This window comes from Eriocheir sinensis, chromosome 29 (genome assembly GCF_024679095.1).
Source record: "Eriocheir sinensis breed Jianghai 21 chromosome 29, ASM2467909v1, whole genome shotgun sequence".
NCBI lineage: Eukaryota > Metazoa > Arthropoda > Malacostraca > Decapoda > Varunidae > Eriocheir > Eriocheir sinensis.
This window is the reverse complement of record NC_066537.1, coordinates 8,279,922-8,307,409: the sequence shown is the minus strand read 5'-3', so window position 1 is coordinate 8,307,409 and position 27,488 is coordinate 8,279,922. Positions and strand designations below refer to the sequence as shown.

The 27,488-nt window shown below is 42.9% G+C and overlaps 1 protein-coding gene across 1 annotated transcript in view; it reads left to right on the top strand.

The window, feature by feature from the left end:
- Positions 1–12,905: 12,905 nt before the first annotated feature.
- The window catches only part of LOC127004966 (synaptosomal-associated protein 25-like), a gene marked incomplete in the record, with an annotated part of 34,520 nt that continues 19,937 nt past the window's right edge, over positions 12,906–27,488 (top strand). Inside the window, 4 exon segments of the mRNA XM_050873283.1 lie at positions 12,906–12,947; positions 17,459–17,581; positions 20,652–20,700; positions 25,919–26,036. Coding sequence (XP_050729240.1) covers positions 17,465–17,581; positions 20,652–20,700; positions 25,919–26,036 — 284 coding nt within the window.

The window sequence follows — 27,488 nt, the reverse complement described above, 5'->3', positions numbered from 1 at the left end:
CCTTCCTTCCATCCCCAGTCCTTTCCTTCCATCCCCAGTCCTTTCCTTCATCCCCAGTCCTTCCTTCCATCCCCAGTCCTTCCTTCCATCCCCAGTCCTTCCATCCCCAGTCCTTCCCTTCCATCCCCAGTCCTTTCCTTCCATCCCCAGTCCTTTCCTTCCATCCCGAGTCCTTTCCTTCCATCCTGAATCCTTTCCTTCCATCCCCAGTCCTTTCCTCCCATCCCCAGTCCTTTCCTTCCATCTCCAGTGCTTTCCTTCCATCCCCAGTTCTTTCCTTCCATCCCCAGTCCTTTCCTTCCATTCCCGGTCCTTTCCTTCCATCCCCAGTCCTTTCCTTCCATCCCCAGTCCTTTCCTTCCATCCCCAGTCCTTCCCTTCCATCCCCAGTCCTTTCCTTCCATCCCCATTCCTTTCCTTCTATCCCCAGGCCTTCCCTTCCATCTCCAGTCCTTTCCTTCCATCCCCAGTCCTTTCCTTCCATCCCCAGTCCTTTCCTTCCATCCCCAGTCCTTTCCTTCCATCCCCAGTCCTTTCCTTCCATCCCCAGTCCTTTCCTTCCATCCCCAGTCCTTTCCTTCCATCGCCAGTCCTTTCCTTCCATCCCCAGTCGTTTCATTCCATCTGATCCTTTCCCTCCATCCCCAGTCCTTTCCTTCCATCCCCAGTCCTTTCCTTCCATCCCCAGTCCTTTCCTTCCATCCCCAGTCCTTTCCTTCCATCCCCAGTCCTTTCCTTCCATCCCCAGTCCTTTCCTTCCATCCCCAGTCCTTTCCTTCCATCCCCAGTCCTTTCCTTCCATCCCCAGTCCTTTCCTTCCATCCCCAGTCCTTTCCTTCCATCCCCAGTCCTTTCCTTCCATCCCCAGCCCTTTCCTTCCATCTGATCCTTTCCTTCCATCCCAGTCCTTTCCTTCCATCCCCAGTCCTTTCCTTCCATCCCAGTCCTTTCCTTCATCTGATCCCCAGCCCTTTCCTTCCATCCCCAGTCCTTTCCTTCCATCCCCAGTCCTTTCCTTCCATCCCCAGTCCTTTCCTTCCATCCCCAGTCCTTTCCTTCCATCCCCAGTCCTTGCCTGACATCCCCAGCCCTTTCCTTCCATCCCCAGTCCTTTCCTTCCATCTGTCCTTTCCTTCCATCCCCAGTCCTTTCCTTCCATCCCCAGTCCTTTCCTTCCATCCCCAGTCCTTTCCTTCCATCCCCAGTCCTTTCCTTCCATCCCCAGTCCTTTCCTTCCATCCCCAGTCCTTTCCTTCCATCCCCAGTCCTTTCCTTCTATCTGATCCTTTCCTTCATCCCCAGTCCTTCATCTGATCCTTTCCTTCCATCCCCCTTCCTTTCCTTCCATCCCCAGTCCTTTCCTTCCATCCCAGTCCTTTCCTTCCATCCCCAGTCCTTTCCTTCCATCCCCAGTCCTTTCCTTCCATCCCCAGTCCTTTCCTTCCATCCCCAGTCCTTTCCTTCCATCCCCAGTCCTTGCCTTCCATCCCCGGTCCTTTCCTTCCATCCCCAGTCCTTTCCTTCTATCCCCAGTCCTTTCCTTCCATCCCCAGTCCTTTCCTTCCATCCCCAGTCCTTTCCTTCCATCCCCAGTCCTTTCCTTCCATCCCCAGTCCTTTCCTTCCATCCCCAGTCCTTTCCTTCCATCCCCAGTCCTTCCCTTCCATCCCCAGTCCTTCCCTTCCATCCCCAGTCCTTTCCTTCCATCCCCAGTCCTTTCCTTCCATCCCCAGTCCTTTCCTTCCATCCCCAGTCCTTCCCTTCCATCCCCAGTCCTTTCCTTCCATCCCCAGTCCTTTCCTTCCATCCCCAGTCCTTTCCTTCCATCCCCAGTCCTTTCCTTCCATCCCCAGTCCTTTCCTTCTATCCCCAGTCCTTTCCTTCCATCCCCAGTCCTTTCCTTCCATCCCCAGTCCTTTCCTTCCATCCCCAGTCCTTTCCTTCCATCCCCAGTCCTTTCCTTCCATCCCCAGTCCTTTCCTTCCATCCCCAGTCCTTTCCTTCCATCCCCAGTCCTTTCCTTCCATCCCCAATCCTTTCCTTCCATCCCCAGTCCTTTCCTTCCATCCCCAGTCCTTTCCTTCCATCCCCAGTCCTTTCCTTCCATCCCCAGTCATTTCTTTCCATCCCGAGTCCTTTCCTTCCATCCCGAGTCCTTTCCTTCCATCCCCAGTCCTTTCCTTCCATCCCCAGTCCTTGCCTTCTATCCCCAGTCCTTTCTTTCCATCCCCAGTCCTTTCCCTCCATCCCCAGTCCTTTCTTTCCATCCCCAGTCCTTTCCTTCAATCCCCAGTCCTTTCCTTCCATCCCGAATCCTTTCCTTCCATCCTGAGTCCTTTCCTTCCATCCCGAGTCCTTTCCTTCCATCCCAAGTCCTTTTCTTCCATCCCAAGTCCTTCCATTCTACTCCCAATCCTTCCCTTCCATCCCCAGTCCTTCCTCTATCCCTATCCCTTCCCTTCTATCCTTGACCCATCAAAGCTTTCAAATGACCTCTTAACACCCTCTGGCCTTCTATCCTCCTCTATCTCTATCCCGATGCTAGCCTGACCCTATTTCCACTCTCCACGTGACCCATAAGAGGCTTCAAACGACCTCCTGATATCCTTTGGCCTTTTATCCTTCCCCTTTCGGTCCTATGGAAGGTGAGGGTCGTTTGGGTTCAGATCTAGTAGTAGTAGTAGTCGGTCGGGAGTTTTGCCTTTGTAACGGCACTCCCTGATGTGTCTACTGTCTGGGTCTATTGTTTTCCTTTTTCTTTCATTCTTTATCTGCGTGCTGGGTTTCGTTTTTGGGTTTGGTCTTGCCCTAATTCGTTTCTCTTTGCTTTTTCTTCGTTACTAATATCTCTCTCACGTTCCTATTCATTCCTTCGGTCCTATGGAAGCTAGATTTTAAGATTGCGTGCTGCTGTTTCGTTCCTTGATTGGTCTTGCCTAATTCCTCTCTGCCTTCATCTTCAGCCCTCAATACACATCCTCCTCCTATTCATCCCTTTTGTCTTCGGAAAGAAAGGGAAGGTTGCATTATCGAGGTTATGCGGTAATAGTTTCTTTTAGCCTAGCGCCGTCTTGACCTATTCCTCTCCTTGTCTTCTTTTTCTTCTGTTCTCAATCCTTATCACTCTTGTGCATCCCATTCTGTCCTAGGAAAAAAAAAAAAAAGGAAGGTTGCATTGTTGAGGTTATGCGGTGGTATTTTATTTTAGCCTAGCGCCATCTTGACCTATTCCTCTTCCAGTTTTCTTTTACATCTATTCTCAATCCTTATCATTCTCCCGTGCATCCCAGTCTGTCCTTGAAAAAAAAAGGAAGGTTGCATTGTTGAGGTTATGCGGTGGTATTTTATTTTAGCCTAGCGCCATCTTGACCTATTCCTCTCCCAGTTTTCTTTTACATCTATTCTCAATCCTTACCACTCTCCCGTGCATCCCATTCTGTCCTAGGAAAAAAAAAGGGAAGATTGTGTTTTAAGCTTACAGTATTTTTTTCTTTATCTTTGCGACGTCTTCCAGTATATTAGCCTAGTCTGTTTTCTCCCTCTTTTTCTTCTATACTCATGCCTTATTGCCTTCCCATTCTCCCTTTTTTGCTACTGGAATGAAAGGGACGGTTGCATTTTTGAGATGGAAGGATAACATTTTTTTAGCCTAGCGCCGCCTTGCCGTGTCATCTATTCAGCCTTCCTCTTGTCTTCCCTTATTTCCTCTTCCTTCCTCTTCTTTAATCCTCCCTCTTTCTCTTCTTCCTCTTCTTTTCCCCTTTTCTTCCTCTTCTTTCCCCTTTCCTTCCTGTTTCTTCCACTTCTTTCCCCTTCCTTCCTCTTTCTTCCTTTTTTTTCCATTTCTTCCTCTTCTTTCCCCTACCTTCCTCTTCTTTCCCCTTCCTTCCTCTTTCCCTTTCTTCCTCTTCTTTCCCTTCCTCTCTCCCTCTTCTTTTCCTCTTTCTTCTTCTTTCCCCTTCCTTCCTCTTCTTTCCCTTTCCTTCCTCTTCCTTTCCCTTCCTTTCTCTTTCTTCCTCCTCTTTCCCTTTCCTTCATCTTTCTTCCTCCTCTCTCCCCTTCCTCTTTCTTCCTCCTCTTTCCCCTTCCTTCCCCTCCCATTCCCATCCCTCAGAGCGCCGAATTATCCTGCCCATCACTCAGTCCAGTTTCCCATTCCAGCTCGGATGAAAGAGCGGGGATTGAGGTTTTTATAATATGTGCATGTTAAATATTTCGTCCTTAGGTTGCGTAGTTCTGCCATGTCCTTCACTTTCCTTCACTTTCGCTTTCCTACATTCCCTTACCTACCTACCCAAGCTTTCCCATGCGTTTTTGTTTTTTTTCCCTTCATATAATCTATTTTGGGTTGGTTTCTGCTGCAGGTGTGTGTGTGTGTGTGTGTGTGTTTGCTTGTCATTCTATTTTTAACCTCGCCAGCTGTGCGTCGGAGGTGGCAATGTATTGATTCCATTGTGCTTGCCGCCGCTAGGGTTATATTTGTCACCCCTCCCTTCCCCTAACGTGTAATCCACCAGTGTTCTTTAACATGTGGCGCTGACCTAACCTAACCTAACCTAACTGTGGGAGAAAGCAAAGTCAATCTACATATTAGCCTAACGTGTAGTTCCGTATCTAAACATTACATTCTTTGGTGCTTACTTAACCTAACCTAACTGTGGGAGAAAGCAAAATCAATCTACATATTAGCCTAACGTGTAGTTCCGTATCTAAACATTACATTCTTTGGTGCTAACCTAACCTAACTGTGGGAGAACGCTCAGTCAATCTACATATTAGCTTAACGTGTAGTCTCGTATTCTTAAACGTTGCATTCTTTGTCGCTAACTTAACCTAACTGTGGAGCGCTAAGTCAATCTACATAATAGCCTAACTGATACTTCCTCGTTTTTTTCCCTTCCTTTCTCTTCTTTTCCCTTTTTTCCTCTTCCCTTTCTTCCTCCTCTTTCCCCTTCCTTCCTCTTTCTTCCTCTTCTTTTCCCTTCCTTTCTCTTTCTTCCTCTTCTTTTCCCTTCCTTTCTCTTTCTTCCCCTTCTTTCCTTTCCTTCCTCCTCTTTCCCCTTCCTTCCTCTTTCTCCCTCTTTCCCCTTCCTTCCTTTTTCTCCCTTTTCTCTCCCCTTCCTTCCCCTCCCATTCCCATCCTGCCATCCCTCAGACTGTTTTGTAATACTGGTGATAGTTTGACGCGACTTCACCACCTTCAACTAGAAAACCACCCACGAGAACCCGGTTAATCCTCTCTGTGGCATTGGGAAACAGTTGAATGGGAGCCCGATACGTTTAAGAATATGTAGGCTATATATAGGGTCGCTAACCACTATCGATGCAGGGACAATGGATCCTATTATTTGCTATTCAATCCCTCCAATAATTTATACTCCCAATTGTGCGTCAGAACGTCCCTCCTCCTCTCTCTTTCCTCTCCTCCTCTCCCCTCCTTCCTTTCCTCTCTTCCCTTCCCCTTCCCCTCGCTTCCTTCTCTCTCCTTCCCCTCCTATCCCTTTTCCCTTCCCTTCCTTCCCCTTTCCTCCCCTCTTCTCCCCTCCTACCTTTCCTCTCTTCCCTTCCCCTCCTATCCCTTTTCTCTTTCCGTTTCTTCCCTTCCCTTCCTTCCCCTCCTTCCTTTCCTCTTTTCCCTTCCCCTCCTATCCTTTTTCTCTTTCCGTTTCTTCCCTTCCCTTCCTTCCCTTTCCTCCCTTATCTTGTCATTCCTTTCCCTCTCCTCCTCTCCGTCCCCTTCTCTTTCCTTCCCTCCCATCCCCTTTACCTTCCTCCCTTCCCTTCCCTCCCCTCCCCTCCCTTCCCTGTGACAGGTTTTTATTCAGGCCCGTAATTGCCTCTTCGAAAATTAGTCAAGAATGTCACAGGCCCGGATGGAGAGGGACAATCTGGGTCTCGGTCTGGGCGATGGTGATGGTGGTGGAGCCTCGTGTCAGCCCTCTTATCGGCGCCCTCTGTTAGCCTCCCCTCTATCGAGTTTTATTTGACCAAGATTATTTGATGTGTCCACCCCGTATTGGTTTAGGTTAATGGAGTTATGGGTTTATATTGACACTCCTGGTATTATCTTTGACTTGCGTATTCTTTGGAAATTTTGAGGTTTTTATTTATATATTTTAAGGGCTATTGCGGTTTCTTTTCATAATAATGATGATTCAGTTTGTTATGACTCTTATTGTAGGTTTTAATTATACTGAAATAGATTTTTATTTTTTATTTTTGGTTATTTCTGTCCCCTTTGATATTAGTGATGGTTTTATATATAATGTTTGTGGCTATTGCTGTCTCTTAATAATAACAGTTGTGATAATAATAATAATAATAATAGAGAGGAATTGTCCATATATGATCATTGCTTGTTTTCCAAAACGTTAACTTCATTCAGCTGGATAAGTTTTTTTTCTTTTGTGTGGGTGTGAATGGGTTTTTTTTCCCATATGTTTAATTAGTGTCAACATGTATCCACTTTAAGTTTGTTTAGGTAATGGAATAACGAAGGGAATGTCTATTGGTGGTGGTGGTAATGATGATGATGATGGTGATGATGGGGTATTGATGAGGAGGAGGGAGGGAGGAGAGGGAAGGGAATAGGAGAGGAGAGGAAGGGGGAAGGGAAGGGAGGGAAGGAAAAGAAAAAGGAGGGAGGAGGTAAGGCATCAATTTGAGGAGGTGGTGATGATGATGATGGTGGTGGTGGTGATGGTGATGATGGAGTATTGATGATAGGAGGAGGAGGGAGGAGAGAAAAGGAAAGGGAGGAGAGGGAAGGGAATAGGAGAGGAGAAGAAAGGAAGGGAATAGGAGAGGAAAGGGGAAGGGAAGGGGAGGAGAGGAGAGGAAAGGGGAAGGGAAAGGAGGGAAGGAACAGAAAAAAAAAGGGAGGGAGGAGGTAAGGCATCCAATGAGAAGGTGGTGATGGTGATGATGATGGTAATGGTGGTGAGGTATTTTAAGCACTGGTAACGTCAGCTGTCGGAGTGACGTGGGATATTGATATAAAAAGAGAGAGAAAAAAACTAAGCCCATTTATTTTTCAGTATTTTTCCACAGAACTCTCCCACACCAACACCAGAAATACACCACAGCAACAAAACCAACCAGAAACAGTGTAAATTTAGTGGGAGCAAGATATATAAATAAAAACGGAACACATATATTTAGTGGGAGAATGGTATAAAAAAGACAGAACACATCAATTTAGTAAAAGAATGATAGATAAAAAAAAGGAACACATAAATTTTTTGGTATTGTTTGTGTGTGTGTGTGTGTGTGTGTGGTGAGGGAGTGTTGATGGGTTTGAACTTAAACTTTCCCTTCTTTTTACCTGTTCTCTTTCTGTCATGGATTTGTTTTGATGGGTTTAAACTTTCCATTCTCTTCTGCATAAATAACCTCCAATCTTCAGTGGTTCAGCGCAACACGACTGACACTCCTTTAAAAACAAACTCGATCGACACTTCCCTCAACTTCATTTACCAAAGTAGAAATGCAAAGTCTTGGTGGTATTTAATTTAACATGATTTCACTTAGGTTGAAGGACTGACCACCTATTCTGGAGCATAGGGTCTGTGTGGTTTGAATATTTATGTAAATGTGTGTATATCTTTACCTCGTGTTTGTTTAAATATCTTATAGAAATATTTTAAGGATTTACACTTAACCTATTCCTTCTTTTTACCAAGCATATTTTTATCTTGTCTATTCGTGTCTTATCAAGAAATATTTTAAAAGTTTATTGACCAAATTTGTTAGTAACTCAAGCGTATTTATCATGGGAATTTGTGGGTGTATTGATGGGAAATGATGATAATGGATTGATTTTAATATTTTCCTTCTTTTTCCCTGCCCTTAACATGTTTGAAAAGTGTATAGACCAAATTCATTCATAACTCTCAAACTTATTATCATTGGAATTTGTGAATGTGTCGAGGGGAGATGATGCTAATGGATTGATTTTAATATTTTCCCTCTTTTTCCCTGCCCTAGAAATGTTTGAAAAGTGTATAGACCAAATTCATTAGTAACTCAAACGTATTAATCATGGGAATTTGTGAGTATGCTGAGTGCAGATAAGAGTAATGGTGATTGATTTTAATATTTTCCCTCTTTTTCCCTGCCCTAGAAATGTTTGAAAAGTGTATAGAACAAATTCGTTAGTAACTCTCAAACTTTTTAATCATGAGAACTTGTGGGTATGTTGAGGGGAGATGATGATGAGGATGATGATAAGGAGGAGGAGGAGGAGGATTATGATGATGGACTGATATTGATTTCTCCTTCTTTTCCCTGCTGCTTGACGGACACAGATGCCGGTAAGGTTCCCAGCGAGACTTGTTTTAGTGCCTGCCGTGTGCATGGAGTAAATGGCCAGGGTAGATAGACCTCTCACGGGGCCAGGGTGTCATGAAAGAGGTGTGTCTCTGTCCTAACTCATCAACTTTAAGGTGTTTTTTATCCCATCCTGTTTTGTTTTGTTTAGATGTGCTGTGTCTGTGAAGGGAGTGTGTATCGCTAAACTCATCCTTAATTTGTTTTTTTAATAACCCGTTTGATAACCTGTTTTATTTTTATTTATTTATTTATTTTTTTTTTATTAATTTTTTTTATATTTTTTTTACTTATGCTCATTGGCAGTAATTAGAGACTCATTTTTGCATGAATACACTCACTCGGCCACGAATAGCCTCGGTCATTATAGTTATTCACACCGTAGTCTTTTGCTTGGCGAGTGCAAAGTCACTTACAACAAGTCAAGTCACTCTGCCTTCAAAACTGCGACCAGTACGCGCAGGGGCAGTTTGGGGCAGAGCAGCGGGATGACGTCACTTGATACCAAAATTTAATACCCACCAGTTCATGGGTGACTAAAGTTGCGGCCGGGTGTGCACTTTCGATGTGCTATGCGTGACTGTAATAGGTGCACCTAACCATTAAATGTCGGGTACAAACTTGGCGGAGGGACTATTTTTGTTCCTCGAGTGATGGTAGTGGGCTAAAGAGTAGCCTATCCGGATTTTTTGTTTTTATTTATAAATGATCCACGAAACATCCTGAAGTTAAATCAAAGTATGTGCTTATCATTCTATTCACTGGTAATATTTCTGTGGTGTCTGATTCACTTAATTGAGTGAAATTCTATTGTGATAAACAGTCACAAATTCATGTCACTAGTAATATTGAAAGTAGTAATGTAAGTTATGCCTCCATGAAATGTACACAAATAGATAAATATGAAAGCTCATGAAGTCACAATAAGTGACATCACCTGCTTTGCACAGTAAAAATATGCTTATTTAAGGTAGCAGATACCCGCAAAATGGCGTGCGCTGCTGCCTCGACCCACAGTTGTATAATATATGAACATATTTTCATATTATTGTTCTGTTGTTTATTCAATGTTCTGTTCAAGAAAAAGAATACTCATAATTTTAGTTAGTTTTGGGTTATAAGTTAGGAAACGTACTGAATCCTCGATCGGCTGTGGTGATGTTAGGTGTGCCTATTCCAATGCCTACAAACAGTGGTGTGTGGTGTGAGAGGGGACATGTTGAAGTGATTGATTTAGATTAGTGTGCCTTTCTTCGTCTTCTCTAAACCCCAGTTTCTACATTCTCTAGTTTGACACCAAGCAGCATCACGCATAGGCCACGCCTCTGCCGTGTCTCCTCCCACAAAGCTGCGCATGACTTGACTTGATATAAGTGACTTTGGGCGAGTGTTCGTGTCGTGCTGGGTGATCCAGTATACATAGAAAAATGGTACGTTTATTTTTTTTTATCTCCTGGCTTCTCTTTTGGCCTCTCGTTGTGTGCTATATTGTTGGGACAGCGTTTAGTGGGCTTTTTTTTTTGTTATTTTTGTTTATTGCCCCTGATCTGCCTCCCTTGCTGTGTAAAAACTAGGAAAACATGTAAATTACTTGTATCGTTTTTATATATTTTTTTATCATTGAAATCTATTGTGTGGGAGAGATCTTTACTTTCAAACCTTTATTTACTTTACTATCCTTTGTAATATATCTAATGTGTTTTCCATCATCATTTATCAACTTGAATAATGATTCGATAAGTGCATTTTGAATTTAGTTTTTTATTTATAAGATACAATTTGTTTCTGGTGACAAGAGTAGCCTTTATTTTCTTCATTGTCCCTTATAATATACCTAATCTAATGTGTTTTCTCTCATCATTTATTAACTTGAGTACTCTTAATGATTTGATAAGTACCTTGTTTTTTTTTTTTTTTTTTTTTTTGTAAGGTACGGACATTTTATTTCAGGTCACGAGAATACTAATATGTTACTGTACCTCCTCTTAAGTTTAATTTCTGTTTTTCTCTTCCCTGCAGTCTGAGGTAGGGGGTCACTTTACTTTACTGTTGGTGTTATCGTTAATCCATATCCTCCTGCCTGCCGTACTTTGTCGCACTCCAAGCTCCTATTACTGACTAGCTAGCGGGGGAGTTGAATTGTCTGTATGCCTCTTGGACTGTATTGGTTTTCCTCTCCGATTTCCTTTTTGATTTGATTTTCTTTTTTTTATGCATATGCAGTTATTTTACGTCATTGTAGGATTCCAGGATTTCTCGGATCTCTCGGTATCACAGCGACAGTTTTCTTGTGCGTTACTTTCATTGTTTGTACAACTAGTGGACCGTATATTTTCTTCCGTCATCGGTGGAATTTAAAAGATTTCTCGACTTTTTCAGTTCCATAGTTTGATTTTTCCTCCTACTTGTGTTGTTTATATTCCCCTTGGACTGTATTTATTTTTCTTCTTAATGCATTCATAGTTTTAATTGTACATCATCGGTGGAATTTAAAAGATTTCTCGGATCTTTCAATATCACAGCGACAGTTTTCTTTTACGTTACTTGCATTGTTCGTATGACTAGTGGACTTTTATTATATTTTTTAATGCATATCTAGTAATTGTATGTCGTCAATGAAGGATTTTTTCAACTTTTCAATTCTACAGGGACAGTTTTTTCCATGTAATGAGACTTTGATCAGGACCAGGCAAGTCTTCATTCGCAGAAAACTGTAATCTGTTCTGCTCCTTGCTATCCATACCTTGTTTTGAAAGCGGGTTATGCTGTATGCCAGATTTTTTATCGTATTTGTATTTATTAACAGTTATGTGGCTAGTTTGGCTTTTACTTCCATTTTCGGGATGGATGTTGGATATTCAGAGTTAAGGGGCTTTCACACTGGGTAAATTTTCCGTGGATCATCAGTCAAACCATGAGTTCCGCTAGCGTGGTTCTCAATTGTTTGTTGTTATTGCTGCTGATGAAGATGGTGAGTAATACCGTCGTCCTTCGGTGAAATCTATCGTAGCTTTGGAAGATCGCGGACACGTCAGGAAATCACGCAAATATGAGAACCACGCCAGCGGAAATCGTGGTTTGACAAGATCCATGGAAAATTTGCCCAGTGTAATAGCCCCTTCAGGTTGACATATTACAAATTCAGGTCATTAAAAGTGATACAAAAAGAAATCAACAAAATTAACTTACCATGCCTTGATAAACTGGTAAAAAACACAAAATCAGCCACATTGTTGTTGATGAAGACTAATATGACATCTAAAAAGGCAGGCTGTACTTTTTTGCTCATGTATAAGCTAGCAAAGGGAACCATTTTTTCTTTTTTTAGAATTTCGTCAATGGAACGCCCCAGTCAGTCAATCAATTACGTAATTATTTTAGAGCAACATCAGACTTTTTTTTATCTTATTATCTGTGGTGGTGTTGCAGACTTACTATTTTTTCTCGTATATAACCTGGTAAAGAGGCTATTTTTCCTTTATTTAGAGTTGTGACATCATAATGGAACACCTCAGTCAGTCAGTCAATCAGTTAATCCTTTTTTAGAGCAATGTCACACTTTTTTATTCAATTCTCAAATTACTTTTTTTTTATTATCACGCAATCTTCAAGTTACTCTCGCCATGCACGTCGAATTTTGTGCCGAAACCAGGACGAAAAATATCGGCTGTCATTCCATTTATCTTTTGCATGCGACGAACTCAATATAAAATAGTGAATGTCTGTATTTAAGTTCCCCGTCCAAACCCCCTTTTTCTCTATCTTGAGTGTTCTGGAATGAAGGTTTTTCTGGACCAATACCTCTGTGTCATCCCCCTCGCAAGACATTTGAGTCCCCCTTCCAAACCCCCTTTTTCTCTATCTTGACTGTCCCGGAATGAAGGTTTTTCTGGACCAATACCTCTGTGTCATCCCCCTCGCAAGACATTTGAGTACCCCTTCCAAACCCCCTTTTTCTCTATCTTGAGTGTCCTGGAATGAAGGTTTTTCTGTACCAATACCTCTGTGGCGTCCCTCCTCGTAAGTCTTAAAAGCGTTGGAAAGTGTGACGACTGCTTAGCCAGATGCATATTAAGTCCCTTCCTCAGCTTGCTTTTGTTCATGAGTTCTCTTACGGACCTTACGGGATATTGCCTTGACTATTATTACTTTTTTTTATATATATATCTTCGTTTGTGTGTTCATTTATTTAAGGTATTTATTTATTTGTTGTGTATGGTAAGTTGTGGGGTATGTAAAGGTTAATGTTGCAGAGTGTTGGTGAGCAAACATTCCATCCTTTCTTTGTCTTTATTTTATCTCTGTTGTAATTCTATGTTCTCTATTTCTTCCATAAATGAAATGAACTAACCAATAATCTGATGCCTTGTCTGTAAACTGTTCATGTGCTGTCATTGTTGGTGTGTGTGTGTGTGAACTTGTAGTACTCCTGTCTGCACTTGGCCTTTCTAACTTCCATTAAATCAATAACATAAAACTCAGTTAAATGTAAAATCTTAAAGGTGTGCTTGCGTGTTTGTGTATGTGTGTGTTGTGTGTTGTCTTGACGCAATTAATCCCATCCTGTCTCTCTCTGTCCCTTTCCTTTCCTAACACAGGAACAGGACAACCAGGCTGGGGTGAGTGAGGCTGCCAAGCCGACCAGCCCCACTGCTGCCACACCACCAGACAGGGGTTTCTTTTAACACTCATGCTTGCCTCGGCGACCGACTCCACTTAATAATGGCTTGGTGGCTCCCATTGCTGGCGTATTGCTCGTGTAACTTGTCTGCGTAGGCTAGTGGTCATTTAACAGTGACTTAACGTTGCCTAAATTAACTGGCCTCAGGTTGATGTAAAATTTGCTGCCAATTAGGTTTGTGCTGTAGTAAGATTTTCCAGTGAATCGTGGACCCTCACTCTCATATTGACCCAGCCTTTAGACTGTTGGGCTGTATTACAAGTTGAATCCAAGAAGTTTTGGGTCCCTATAGAGTTCAGGATGAATAACTCTGTAGGGATCCAAAACTTCTTGGATTCGACTTATAATACAGCCCATTAATTCATAAATCGTAGACAAACCCTGCAGCAGTTACGTCTTTTTTACAGCAGCTCATGAATAAATTTTGCACTGCTGTTGTAACGGGCATATGACCACAGATGTTGTGCCGACTAAACAAAACTTTCCAAACTGCTGTTGTAAAGCAAGTAATCTGGCCATGTATTACTGAAACCTCAAAACTCTTGCTTGGCCGCCAGCCCCGCCACACCACGGCCATACAGGTGCCTTAACTGGAGTCCCTTGCCTCACCTTCAATAGCATGTCCTTTGACACTCTACGTTCCCAACAAAGCCGAAGACCAGAGTGGTTTATGACTCATCTGATAGACGCTGGATAGATTAACCGGTCACTTTTTAACTGGAATTGATGCATAGGGCCTGTTTTATAGTCCACTGCAGCAAGTTTGTAAGCTCCCCAACTGAGCACGAAATCCGGCAAAAATTCCTTGTTCAGTCGTCCATCAAATAGTATGGTTTCCAATAGTTCGGTTTCTTTATACAGATTGTCATAGAAGATCTTTTAAGGATTTTTAAATTTCCTGCTTGTCGGAAAATTTAAAAATCCTTAAAAAAATCTATGAAAATTTACATAAAACCAAAACCGAACTATTGGAAACAGTACTATTTGAGGGATGACTATATAGTGTTTGGTGTTGATATAAAAGAAGGAAATTTTGGGAAATCACACGGAAAATCTCTAGTATCTGGCATTGAGTAGAAATAACGGATCATTGTGGGAAATATAGTTTGGCTTTGGCGTTTACAATGACTGCGTTGGACTATTGAACTGGCCCATAGTCAACCACTCAAATAATGTTTCTCTTGGTGATTTTACTTGCCACACTGTAATGGCACTTGCCCAACACCATCGATTATTCATAAACTTGTTATCTATTATACATTGCACTCTTACAGCCATAAAGTTGACCGGTTAGTCTGGTGTCTCTGCTGTCTGTGCCCCCAATGATTGTACATGCGTGTCCCCTTTTTTCTCTGCACACGGGTTTGCTGTGTGCATAACCATAGCAGCAGAGAGTTTAGGCCAAGATAACATTTTATCTTGTCTCTGCTCTTTTTAAAGTTTTCTTTTACTTCTAAGAATATGATGCCCCAGTGGTTCTTGCAAGACTCAACCATTTTTTATCACTAGTTTTCGCATAAGACTTTGATTAGATGCGGTTCTATGTTTGTTTACACGAAATGAAACAAAACTCCAAAAATACTGTTGATGTACATCGCCTACGAAAATTTGCACCCATCAGATAGGCACAGCATTGCAGACGCATCCACACACAACAGAATCCGGCAAGGGCACAATGATTGGAAAGAAAATTCATGAAGTAGGAACAGTAAACTTAACAGCAAACAACAGGGGAAGGAAAACTAGGAGAAAGTGGAAAGGGAAAACTATGAAGCCACTGGTGAGGGATGAATATGCATTAGAAAACTGGGAAGAAGACAGTGGGATGTGATATGAAGATAGACTGGCTGAAGTGAAGCTGGGAAAGGTGGAGGAATGAAGAGAAAGGGGAGACTTATTAGTGTTTAATTCAGTACATGGATGAGAGAATGTGGAGAGTAAGGACCAGTTTAGACAATGGGAAAACAAGGAAGATAGACTGGCTAAGGTGAAGCTGGGAAAGGTGGAGGAATGAAGAGAAAGGGGAGACTTGTTAATGTTCAAATCAGTACATGGATGAGAGAACAGGAAGGACCAGTTTAGAGACAGTGGGAAAACACAGGGCCATGAATACAAGTTAAATGAGACTACACATGCATAAATAGCACTACAAAAATGTTTCCCTGATAAAAATATTGCTGGTTGACATGAACAGGATACAGAGTCGGTACATGCTTGAAACATTTATAATTTCAAGGATAGGCTAACAGTATATAAAAACGGATATGTCTTCTGGTTCACGCAAGGAACATTAATAATTTCAAGAATAGGCTACCAGTACTAGGTTAGGTTAAGTTAGGTTAGGTTAGGAATAGGAACGCGCTACCAGTATACAAAAATAGATATGTCTTTTGGTACAGGGAAGGAACATTAATAATTTCAAGAATAGGCTACCAATACTAGGTTAGGTTAGGAATAGGAATAGGCTACCAGTATATAAAAATAGATATGTCTGGTACAGGCAAGGAGCATTCATGATTTCAAGAATAGGCTACCAGTACTAGGTTAGGTTAGGAATAGGAGTAGGCTACCAGTATATAAAAATCGATATGTCTTCTGGTACAGGCAAGGAACATTAATAATTTCAAGAATAGGCTACCAGTACTAGGTTAGGTTAGGAATAGGAGTGGGCTACCAGTATATAAAAATAGATATGTCTTTGGTACAGGCAAGGAACATTAATGATTTCAAGAATAGGCTACCAGTACTAGGTTAGGTTAGGAATAGGAATAGGCTACCAGTATATAAAAATAGATATGTCTTTGGTACAGGCAAGGAACATTCATGATTTCAAGAATAGGCTACCAGTACTAGGTTAGGTTAGGAATAGGAATAGGCTACCAGTATATAAAAATAGATATGTCTTTGGTACAGGCAAGGAACATTAATGATTTCAGTACTAGTTTAGGTTAGGTTAGGTTAGGAATAGGAATGGGCTACCAGTATATAAAAATAGATATGTCTTTGATACAGGCAAGGAACATTCATGATTTCAAGAATAGGCTACCAGTACTAGGTTAGGATAGGAATAGGCTACCAGTATATAAAAATAGATATGTCCTTTGGTACAGGCAAGGAACATTAATGATTTCAAGAATAAGCTACCAGTACTAGGTTAGGTTAGGAATAGGAATAGGCTACCAGTATATAAAATAGATGTCGTTTGGTACAGACAAGGAACATTAATGATTTCAAGAATAGGCTAACAGTATATAAAAACAGATATGACGACAGGACAGCACGAGTTTGGACGTAAATCCTGTATACCACAACTAGACCAAATAACCTCGTTAACATACACACGCGATGATCGATTTCTCAGTCACTATACATTGTTCTAGTCTTATCCTTTTTCGCATGCCTCTTTGATTTACTTTTTTTTCTTGTTATTATCTCGATCTGTAACCAAAGTTGTTTTATACGTATGCATGATCTATCAGTTACGGTCAATAGGTATAACAGTGCATGATGATGTGCATGAGTGAATGTGTGCGTGAAAGTACTATGAGTGTGTGTGTGTGTGTGTGTGTGTGTGTGTTAACGTTGCCAGATTGCCTAACTCAGCCTCTTATATTTGCCGAGTTCCGACCCAAAAACTGTCTCGTGGACCCCAATAAGGAGATTCACTTATAATTATTGTTAAGATAGTTAATTTCTGATGTTTCTTGGCAATAGTTAGGCATCAGAAACCAATAAATACTATGCTCTGAGTACAATAATCTGGCAACGGTGGTATGTGGGGGTGTAGGGGGGTGTCTGTGAAAGTGTGTGTGTGTGTGTGTGTGTGTGTGTGTGCTTGTGCGTGTGTGTACGTGTGTGTGCTGATAAAGGTTTGTAAAGTTATTTTCTAATTGCTCGCCTTCCCTTTTTTCTTTATATCTGCACTTCCGCTCATTAGTATACAGTTATTATTAAGATGTTAAAGGTAAATCATTTCGTACTCTTATACCGCACAAATCCTCGTAGTTTTTATGTTCTCCCTCAAGATTCACACGACAACATTGAGACCCGTGAAATCTGCATGCCGACGACACAAAACATTCATGTCGTAGGAGTCCGAAGATGATAACCAGTTGCCTATTCGTCCCTATACAACCCAACCCGTCTGTCTCGCTGTCCACGCCACGGTCCAGTGTCGGTGGGCAGCACAAAATTATCACCATCAGCTGTATGGTCACTATCGAAATTTCCTCGGCTCCGTAGATAGGTATTGACACTCATTCCCTGCCACACACATTGGCTCTCGGAGTGAAGCTGTAAAATTTGTCTTGGTGTACACTACCAACCAATTGTTTATCCTGCATTTTTCCCTATTACTGTGTCTCCCTTTTCCGGCGTAGTGTATAGACCCTCCTCTGGCTGTTTCCTTCTACCTTAGCCTCAGACCCTAACTCAGCCTGGACTTTGCAGGAGAACATGGGTGACGGGGCGGGTGAGCCCAGGTCGGACTTGCAGGAGCTCCAGTTCAAGTCCAACGAGGTGACAGATGACACCCTCGAGTCCACCCGGCGGATGCTCTCCCTCTGCGAGGAGGTGAGTTCAACCCTGACTCTTGTGTCCCAACTCTGAAGAATGAGTCACTTTTTTTGTATCCACTCATGATCATTGGTCTGTTTCTGATAATCACCATCATCTTGTTGTGCCCTTTGTCATCCATCAGTACATTTGGATCTGCCCTTTGTCATCCATCAGTACATTTGGATCTGCCCTTTGTCATCCAACAGTACATTTGGATCTGCCCTTTGTCATCCAACAGTACATTTGGATCTGCCCTTTGTCATCCAACAGTACACTTGGATCTGCCCTTTGTCATCCAACAGTACATTTGGATCTGCCCTTTGTCATCCATCAGTACACTTGGATCTGCCCTTTGTCATCCATCAGTACATTTGGATCTGCCCTTTGTCATCCATCAGTACACTTGGATCTGCCCTTTGTCATCCATCAGTACATTTGGATCTGCCCTTTGTCATCCATCAGTACACTTGGATCTGCCCTTTGTCATCCATCAGTACACTTGGATCTGCCCTTTGTCATCCATCAGTACATTTGGATCTGCCCTTTGTCATCCAACAGTACACTTGGATCTGCCCTTTGTCATCCATCAGTACATTTGGATCTGCCCTTTGTCATCCATCAGTACACTTGGATCTGCCCTTTGTCATCCATCAGTACATTTGGATCTGCCCTTTGTCATCCATCAGTACACTTGGATCTGCCCTTTGTCATCCATCAGTACATTTGGATCTGCCCTTTGTCATCCATCAGTACATTTGGATCTGCCCTTTGTCATCCATCAGTACATTTGGATCTGCCCTTTGTCATCCAACAGTACACTTGGATGTGCCCTTTGTCATCCATCAGTACATTTGGATCTGCCCTTTGTCATCCATCAGTACATTTGGATCTGCCCTTTGTCATCCAACAGTACATTTGGATCTGCCCTTTGTCATCCATCAGTACATTTGGATCTGCCTTTGTCATCCATCAGTACATTTGGATCTGCCTTTGTCATCCATCAGTACATTTGGATCTGCCCTTTGTCATCCATCAGTACATTTGGATCTGCCCTTTGTCATCCATCAGTACATTTGGATCTGCCCTTTGTCATCCATCAGTACATTTGGATCTGCCCTTTGTCATCCATCAGTACATTTGGATCTGCCCTTTGTCATCCAACAGTACATTTGGATCTGCCCTTTGTCATCCATCAGTACATTTGGATCTGCCCTTTGTCATCCATCAGTACATTTGGATCTGCCCTTTGTCATCCATCAGTACATTTGGATCTGCCCTTTGTCATCCAACAGTACATTTGGATCTGCCCTTTGTCATCCATCAGTACATTTGGATCTGCCCTTTGTCATCCAACAGTACACTTGGATCTGCCCTTTGTCATCCATCAGTACACTTGGATCTGCCCTTTGTCATCCATCAGTACACTTGGATCTGCCCTTTGTCATCCATCAGTACATTTGGATCTGCCCTTTGTCATCCATCAGAACATTCATATTTTCTTGGCAACCATTCCATTATGTGTAGGGAGTGGAAGAAGGGTAAGCAGGGAAGCAGGGTTGGTAAGGTTGGTAAGGACAGTATCATGAACACGTGAGGGTAAATCAGTCTGCTAGTAAATGGTGAACTGCATTAGAGTAGGGAAAGGTTTTGGAAGTTATCATGTATTTCATTTGCCACGAGTCTGTACGGATAGAGGAAAAACGTGAAAGGGGTTGGCAAGGACAGTATCATGAACTCATAGGGAGTATTCATAAATTAGTCCTCTAGTAAATGGTGAACTGCATTAGAGTAAGGAAAGGTTTTGGAAGTTATCATGTATTTCATTTGCCACGAGTCTGTACGGATAGAGGAAAAACGTGAAAGGGGTTGGTAAGGACAGTATCATGAACACAGAGGGAGTATTCGTAAATCAGTCTGCATTAGAATAGGGAAAGCTTTGAAAATTTATCATGTATTTAATTTGACACGAGTCTGTACGGATAGAGGAAATACGTGATGGAAAGTATGTCATCTCAGCCCTAGTCATCACCTTCATCACAGAGAGAATATCGTGTCTTGCTCATAATCTCAGTAGCTCATGTCTTGTCCTCATTACTCTCCCTTCTCACATGTTCACACACTTAGGATTCAGCCTCCCTGCAGTGTATTCCATGTGGCATCTTGGTGGAGTTTCGTAATCATTCTAACCGTAGGAATAACATTGTGGAAGTTTTAAGAGATGGCATTTGTTGTTTTCATCACTTACGTTGTTATGGTAGAGTTTGAACATGTCTGATTAACTCTTAGACGGCTGTGGAACCATATAGAGATAGTCTAAAATTCAGTCAGTCAGTTTTGTAAAGCAGAAATATAACAACACTTCCAGATAGTTGACGATAGTTAGAACATCTATTATGCGGCGTAACTATATATATGCTACGGTTCTAAGGTCGGCGGTGACTATATTATGGACTATTCATTTTTGGGGGGGGCTACTCTTCAAATACTGCCGCCATTTAAGGGTTAATGATCAGTATTAACACAACCTTGTCCGTCACCTAAGCCTCTAAAATAAAGAAACCATCAGAGACCTTCAGCACTTGGTTGATTCTTTATATTCTTAGACTATTAATACATGAAATACAGGCAAATAGTCTTCCTAAAAGTGTATGCTACAAAATTTAAGAATAGCTCACATACAGGAATAAAATATAGTGAAGATTTATCAATATTTGCAGCCGTACAAGGAGTCAAAACACTTTATTTTTCTAAGCAAGCCACTCGAAATTGACCTCTCTTTTGGCCACTCTCTACTTTTATGTTTTTAGGAGCAGCATTTATTGGGCTTTTTTTCTACACTTTTTTTTATGCCCTTGAGCTGCTTCCTTTCCTGTAAAAAAAAAAAAAAAATAGATAAGCTTTGGCAGTACCATAATCTAACACTATATCACCAGTTCCCATAACATCAGAGGCTTCACTAAACATTGCCTCGATGATAACAAGACAGGACATTCACGGCATTAAATATCACCACATCTTAACATGCTGTAATAACTGGCCACCCCCTTCTCACCCCTCCCGTAACCTCTCTTGCACGCTCTCACAGTCCAAGGAGGCAGGCATCCGCACCCTGGTCGCTCTCGATGACCAGGGAGGTGAGTAAGGAGGTCCTGCACACACAGACACGGGTCACGTACGCTGTGTCGTCTAAGCTCATGCAGTGTTACATGTTACCATATCCTGTATTCTCAAGTTATCACAATTAGGGCTTTCCAGTATTCCTATTCCCACAGCTGCATGTATAATTTGATTCCTAAGGCCTTCACAGCAGAACCAGGCACCAAGCAGCATGGCTTTGAATAGATATGTACCCAGTTGTTGCTGCAGTTAGTAGTAGTGAGCTTTTACCGTACAAGTTAGCACTCCAGGATATTGTAATGTATAGTTCTCATCCATTTATGTGATTGAAGGTACTGTCATTGTCCAGAATGGTTCAGTAACAACCTGAGGGTACGTAGACACTAGCATAAGGTGTGTGAAGCAGAATATCATAATGGGAGGAGTCAAATCGAACCCAGGAACTTATTTGATGGTATTAAGAATCCCTCCCAAATATGCTTGTAATAGGAAAGAAGGAAAGTTGATATTTGTGGTGGTTATCTCATTCCTTTTCTTCTTGTATATGCTGCCCTCCTTTCTCTGTGTGTTCCCTGTTTGCTGTCTTAACCCTCCCTGCCCCTCCCTTCCCTTCCCTTCCCTTCCATGCTCTACCCTTTCCTACCCCACTATTCCCTTCTCTTCCCCACCCCTCCTATCCCTTCCCTACTGCACCCATCCCTTTCTTTCCCATCTCTTCCTAACCATTCCCTTCCTTACCCTTCCCTTCCCATTGCTTTCCTATCCTATCCCTTCCCATCCCTTCTTTCCCATCCCTTCCCTACCGCACCCTACCACTTTTCCCTTCCCCACCCTTCCCTTCCCATTGCTTTCCTATCCTATCCTTTCCCATCCCTTCTCCATCCTTCCCTACTGCACCCATCCCTTCCTTGCTGCACCCTTCCCATCCCTGCCCTTCCACACCCTTCCCTTCCCTCCCCACCCTTCCTTTTCTTTCCCCACCCTTCCCTATCCTTCCCTGCCCCACACCATCCTTCCCTACCCTTCCTTTTCCTTCCCCACCCTTCCCTACCCTTCCCTGCCCCACACCATCCTTCCCTTCCCTGCCCTGCCTGACACCTGAAGTCTTGTCCCTCAGAGCAATGAGTCGGGAATCATGACCATGGTGCTGCTGGACGGACAGGGTGGTGAGTCCCCTGCATTGTCTCTCTGGGTTGGACAGCATTGGGCACACCGCTAATTTTGGTCTTGAGTCTTCCTAGCTCCTGACCCTTCCCTTCCCCACTGCTGTTTGGTTCTTAGGTCCTTCCTGTTCCCTTCTCTTTCTCATTCTCAAGTCACCCCTGTTCCGTTTTTTTTCTCCTTTTTCACCATTTCGTTGTTCTATCTTCCCCATTTCCTTCTCTTTTTTTTTCCTTACCCATCGCTGTTTGGTTCTTAAAGTCCTCCCATTTTTCTCTCCTTTCCTTTGGTCTGAGTCTTCCCAGCTCCTGATCCTTCCGTCCCTTACCCACTGCTGTTTGGTTTTAGGTCTTTCCCTGTCCCTCCATTTTCTCTTTTCCATTGCTGTTTGTCCGTTAATTTTTCTCGGTCCCTTCTCTTTCTTCTTTTCCATTGTTAATTTGGTCTTGAATCTTTTTAGTTCCCAGCCCTTTCTTTTTCCACCCATTTCTCCTCCCACTCTGCCAAACAACCTAGCCCTGTGTAGCTGTCTCTTATCTGTCTTTTCCTTCTCTGTCTGACCACCCTCCTCCTTTTTCTTCCATATCCCTCTCCGCTCTCTCCCCCACTAAGGCACTTTTTGTTCCCCTTTTACCACCACTGGCTCACTGTTCGTTGGGTGGCGGTTGGGTTTTCATTTTTCTTGGAGGATTGTCTTATGGTTACTCAGGGTTATGGTTTGAGTATGAATTTTTATATCATTCTTTATTTTATTTGTTTCTAAACAGGGAAGTCTCAGAAGGTATCATTTTATTTCCGATTGTGTGTTGCATGAGATTTGTTTTATTATATCTTTTTAATGACCAAGTTTTGTTGTTGTTTTCACCATGTTTTTACATCTTATTTTCTGTTTTATGCCAATATTGTGAGGTTGGATTTGTTGAGTCGACTGCTTCATTTTATAATAGGCCTCATGTACTGTACGAAGAGCTGACGAGGACTGTCAGTGGGTAATGATATAGACGGGAACAAGCCTTATAGTCACTTCACCTAAGTCTGAGGTGTGCATTATCGTGCGCTGGCAACCTGCTGTTACACGGGGTGTCCGATTTCATGGATAATGTATGCTAGCGTACACACAGTAAATAGTCATCAGTGATAATAATGTGCAGGCAAGAAAAACAAATGCGTACTGTCAATTATTGTCGATTTTGAGTTAAAAAATATTAGTAATGTTGCAAATGGCTGTTTTATTAACATAAAGCCTACTAATTTTCTCGGTGGTGGACAGCTCCAAGGCTGTTTATCATTTATAATCAGTGATCATGTAAATTAACAAAACAGCTGTTTGCAACAGTACTAATATTTTTTAGCTCATGATCAATTATAAATGACGGTATTTGTTATTGCTGCCTGCATATTATGGACACTGACGACTGTACTATGCGTAGGCTATCATACGTCATTCACGAAATCGGACACGCCGTGTGACAGCAGGTTGCCAGCACACGATAATGTTCACCTCGGACACGGGTGAACTGACTATAGTTATGTATGCCTTTCTTTGCCCTTTACCGTAGAATTAACTTATTTACCCATATCATCCTCAGTTTGTTAATTTTGTCATTTTCCTTTCCCCATATCTTCTTTCCATCCTCCTCGTCCTCCCTCCCACCTAGAGTGAAGATGCAGGAGCAAAAACCTTGTACATGCTAACAGAGCAAGGGGGTAAGACGTCCTGATGCACATGTTTCTTCCCTCCGTCCGCCACCACTAACCACACACGCACACGCCTGCACGTTTGCCTGAGCTGTTGTGTGCGCTTCCGAGGAGTGGTGGATCCAGGGTCAATCTCTCATTCTGAAGAGGCGTAGGAGATTATATATGTTTCAAAAATTTTATACCTCCAGAACTTTTTAGTGAGAAGATTCTTTCCCTCTTCATCTTAAGAGGCGTAGAAAATTATTAATCACGGTTTCAAAATTTTTATACATCCAGAACTTTTTAGCGAGGTTGTAGCCGCCTATTGTGACTGCTGCAGGTTAATCACATGACCCAACTTGTTCTGACTCGCTTTGATGCGGTAGACCTGCGAGATAAGTATTACAACATAAGTTTGGTTGTTATGGTGCCTTCAGTGAGCCAGCAGTATATAAGAGATACAAAGAAGGCCATTCCCAAGTCATAATAGGGTATACCATGGGAAGGATTTACTGCCACGCACACACATAGTTCCCAGCGTGTGAAGTCTTATGAATGACACAACACGACACATTTACGGGCATATACCAAATATCACCTTAACGTATGGGACAATTAACACCAAACAATAATTAAGGGTCCATGGGGATAGGGCATGGCTGGTTTGCTGCGTGCTGAATTGAAATACGTTATTCATCTGGCAGGGTAACCGCATTAAAGCGAATGAACGTCAAGGCCTCCTGTGATTAGTCCTGCTTCAATAGCGACTACAGTGTAATGAAGCCAGACTCTCCTATTTTAAGGCTCTGCTCCAAATACGAACAGGTCTTGTGTGATTAGTCCTGCTTCAATAGCGACTACAGTGTAATGAAGCCAGACTCTCCTATTCTTTGGCTCGGCTCCAAGCATGAGACCCTGGATCTGCAACTGCTGCTAAATGTCTGCTGACCTGCTACTAAGGGTGGTGGTGGTGGTGATGGTTTGGGAAGGAAGGGAAGAGATAGTGAAGGTTGGAAGATCAGTTACAATCATACACATTCCAAGGACCGTAGCCTAAGTTTGAGCGTGTGGTTGTAGAGCTCGCCAAGGCTTCTTCACTATCACGGAGATGTTCATTTTAGACTGTAAGTAGAGTGTAAATAGAGTGGCTTCAGGCATTAGGATTTTTAAATGTGATATTGTTTGCTTAACCCAGTAGCAGCGGGGATCATGCTACACGCAACCCTTTTTTCACTACTCTTGCTACATATTCATTTCAGACTATAAGTAGATTGTAAATAGTGGCTTCAGGCGTTAGGATTTTTTAATGTGATATGGAACCCTTTTTACACAGCTTCAGTTATCAGGGTTTTTAGATGTTACACGCAACCTTTTTTTCACTACATCTGCTAGATCCGAACTGCATATCTTCCAGCTAGTTTGATTTGTATAGCTATTACTGGACACTTTTTTTTAGTTCCTCGTATGTATATCCAGATGCACTTACTCCCTGTGTTTGCTGCTCATTCAGACTTCTAACTCCTCCTAACATGCTTTTTATTTGGTGATGAAGTCGAACTAATTTTTCTTTGGCATGACCTGCTCCTCATCTGTTCCTCTCCTCATGTTTGATAGTGGAGGGTGGTTGGGGCGTGTAAGCGGCATTTCCTTTTCTTATCTGCATGCTATCTCGCCCTTGGTCCTCTCTAGAGCCAGGAGGCCGGCGTTAAGACCTTGGTAGAACTTGACAGCCAGGGCCGTAAGTATTCCTGTCTGAATGTTTGTGTGCTTCTGTGCTGCAGGATAGTGATGTAAAGGTTAGGGTCAAGAATCCCTCCACCATTACTCATCCAAACATTGCATCCACTCTGTAAATTCATGAAAAGAGTGTCTATACTTTTAACTTTCTTTCAAGAGGAGGAGCGTATCAGGACACCTCCTCTCCTGAAATTGATCTCTCTTTTGGCCACTCCTCTTAACTTTTTTTTTATAGGAGCAGTGACGGGCTTTTTTTCATTATTGTTTTCTTATATTTTTACCCTTGCTGTTTCCCTTACTGTAAAAAAAACTGTCCAAGGTGTGGCATGCAAGGTTTGAAGATGTAATGGTGGGATTCTGGCATAGTTTGTTATCGCTTTTCTCACGCATGCAAGTACTAACCCTTATGCTTACATCTTAGTAGAAAAATACACACAACTCTTCTTTTGTATATGAAAAGTAATAAAGTATTTGTCCTGCAACTCAAGAATAAGATCCTCCATCAAGATTGTTGCCAAATGTAGACTAAAAACTGCAATATTTATTTAGTTACCTATTTAGTGTTTCCATTATGTATCTTGATTGGTGCTAGATAGTGAACATTGCTAGTGCAGTGCTTTTGACCTCTGGCTAACCAGTGGTGTGGGTGACCTGCAGAACAACTGGACCGGATCGAGGAGGGAATGGACCAGATCAATGCCGACATGAAGGAAGCCGAGAAGAACCTGACGGGGATGGAGAAATGTTGTGGCCTGTGCGTCCTCCCGTGCAACAAGTGAGTGTCCTCCCCAAGCATCCTTGTCCTTTCTAGAGGCCAGGGCAGGGGACAGTCCAGCGCAGGCAGAGGAGGAGGGCTTGCCTTGAAGGGGCTCCTGCTGCACTGTGCTGTAGGGATTGACTGCAGTGTGAGGAAGAAATATGACTGCAAATACTAAAAAAAAGTAAAGACTAGGGACTTTAACCAAAGGGCTGTCCTGTTGTTGATGGATACCTGTGCCACAAGTCCAGTGTGGCAGTGTGCGGGCCTGCGTCCGGGTGAGCCGCCTCCCCGGCTGGTGGTGGGCTGTCCCTCGGTCACTCTGGCTGTCCAGGGTGGGAGCAGTCAGAGGTGACCTGCCCCGGTCCTTCCTAAACATTCAGGGTTGTCAAGTGAATTTACTTTCTTTCATTTCTAATGGACCATAAATAAATATATACATTTAATTAATTTTCTGTGGACTTTTCTTAATTAAATAAAACTGTGGGAAAATGTTGGCTGTTAAGTTTGAGTCAACTTGAGTTTACATTACGATAACTTTGAATCAAGTTGACACATTCTCTGATCTTTATTCCAGAACGTAAGTTCTTTCCTTGATTGTGCGCCAAGTTAAGAGGTCAGGGACTGTCAGAACGTGACTGTAAGGTAAAGGCCATCCACCTGAGCTTAACATTTCTGGACTGAACACTAGAGAACTCAGCTCGTGGTATCTTGGCCCGCTGGAGGGCTGGGTCCCCCCCCGCCCCCTGCACCACACCCTCACCCACACTCACTGTCACCAGCACATGCTGCCGGCACGCCTTGCCAGGGGAGGGTGGCAGGGCTGGCAGGGTGGAGGCGTGGCCCTGCAGACCCGTACCTCTAGAGATGTCTCACACAATCTTAATGAGCCAGACCTCCTATGGCAGTCCTTCAGCTGTAGTGCAGGAGTGAGGGAGTCACTACCAGCATGGCACACTACTACTACTACTATTACTATTATTACTATTACTACTTAGCCTCCAGAGTTGCCTGTAAGAGTTTGTTGGTCGTCAGCCAGAGTTTCTCAGGAGTGACTTATTAGAAGCGTGGGAGGACGCGATGCTGCTTGTTGCAACTGTTTAGATCCTCCCAGAGACCCAGCACTCATGGCCCCAGAGCCAACCAAAAATATGAACTGCGGAAATATCAGCCTCTTTCCCCTCCCTTCCCTTCACACGCACGCACACCCACACACACCCACACACACACACACACACACACACACACACACACACACACACACACACACACACACACATGCATGGGTGTGGATGTGTGCATGGGTGTGGGTGTGTGCGTCTGTGTGGGTGTGTATGAGTGTGTGTGTTCTTACTTAGGTAAGAACACACCCACATTCACACAGACACACAGACATGCACATCCACACCCGTGCACACACACACACACACACACACACACACACACACACACACACACACACACACACAC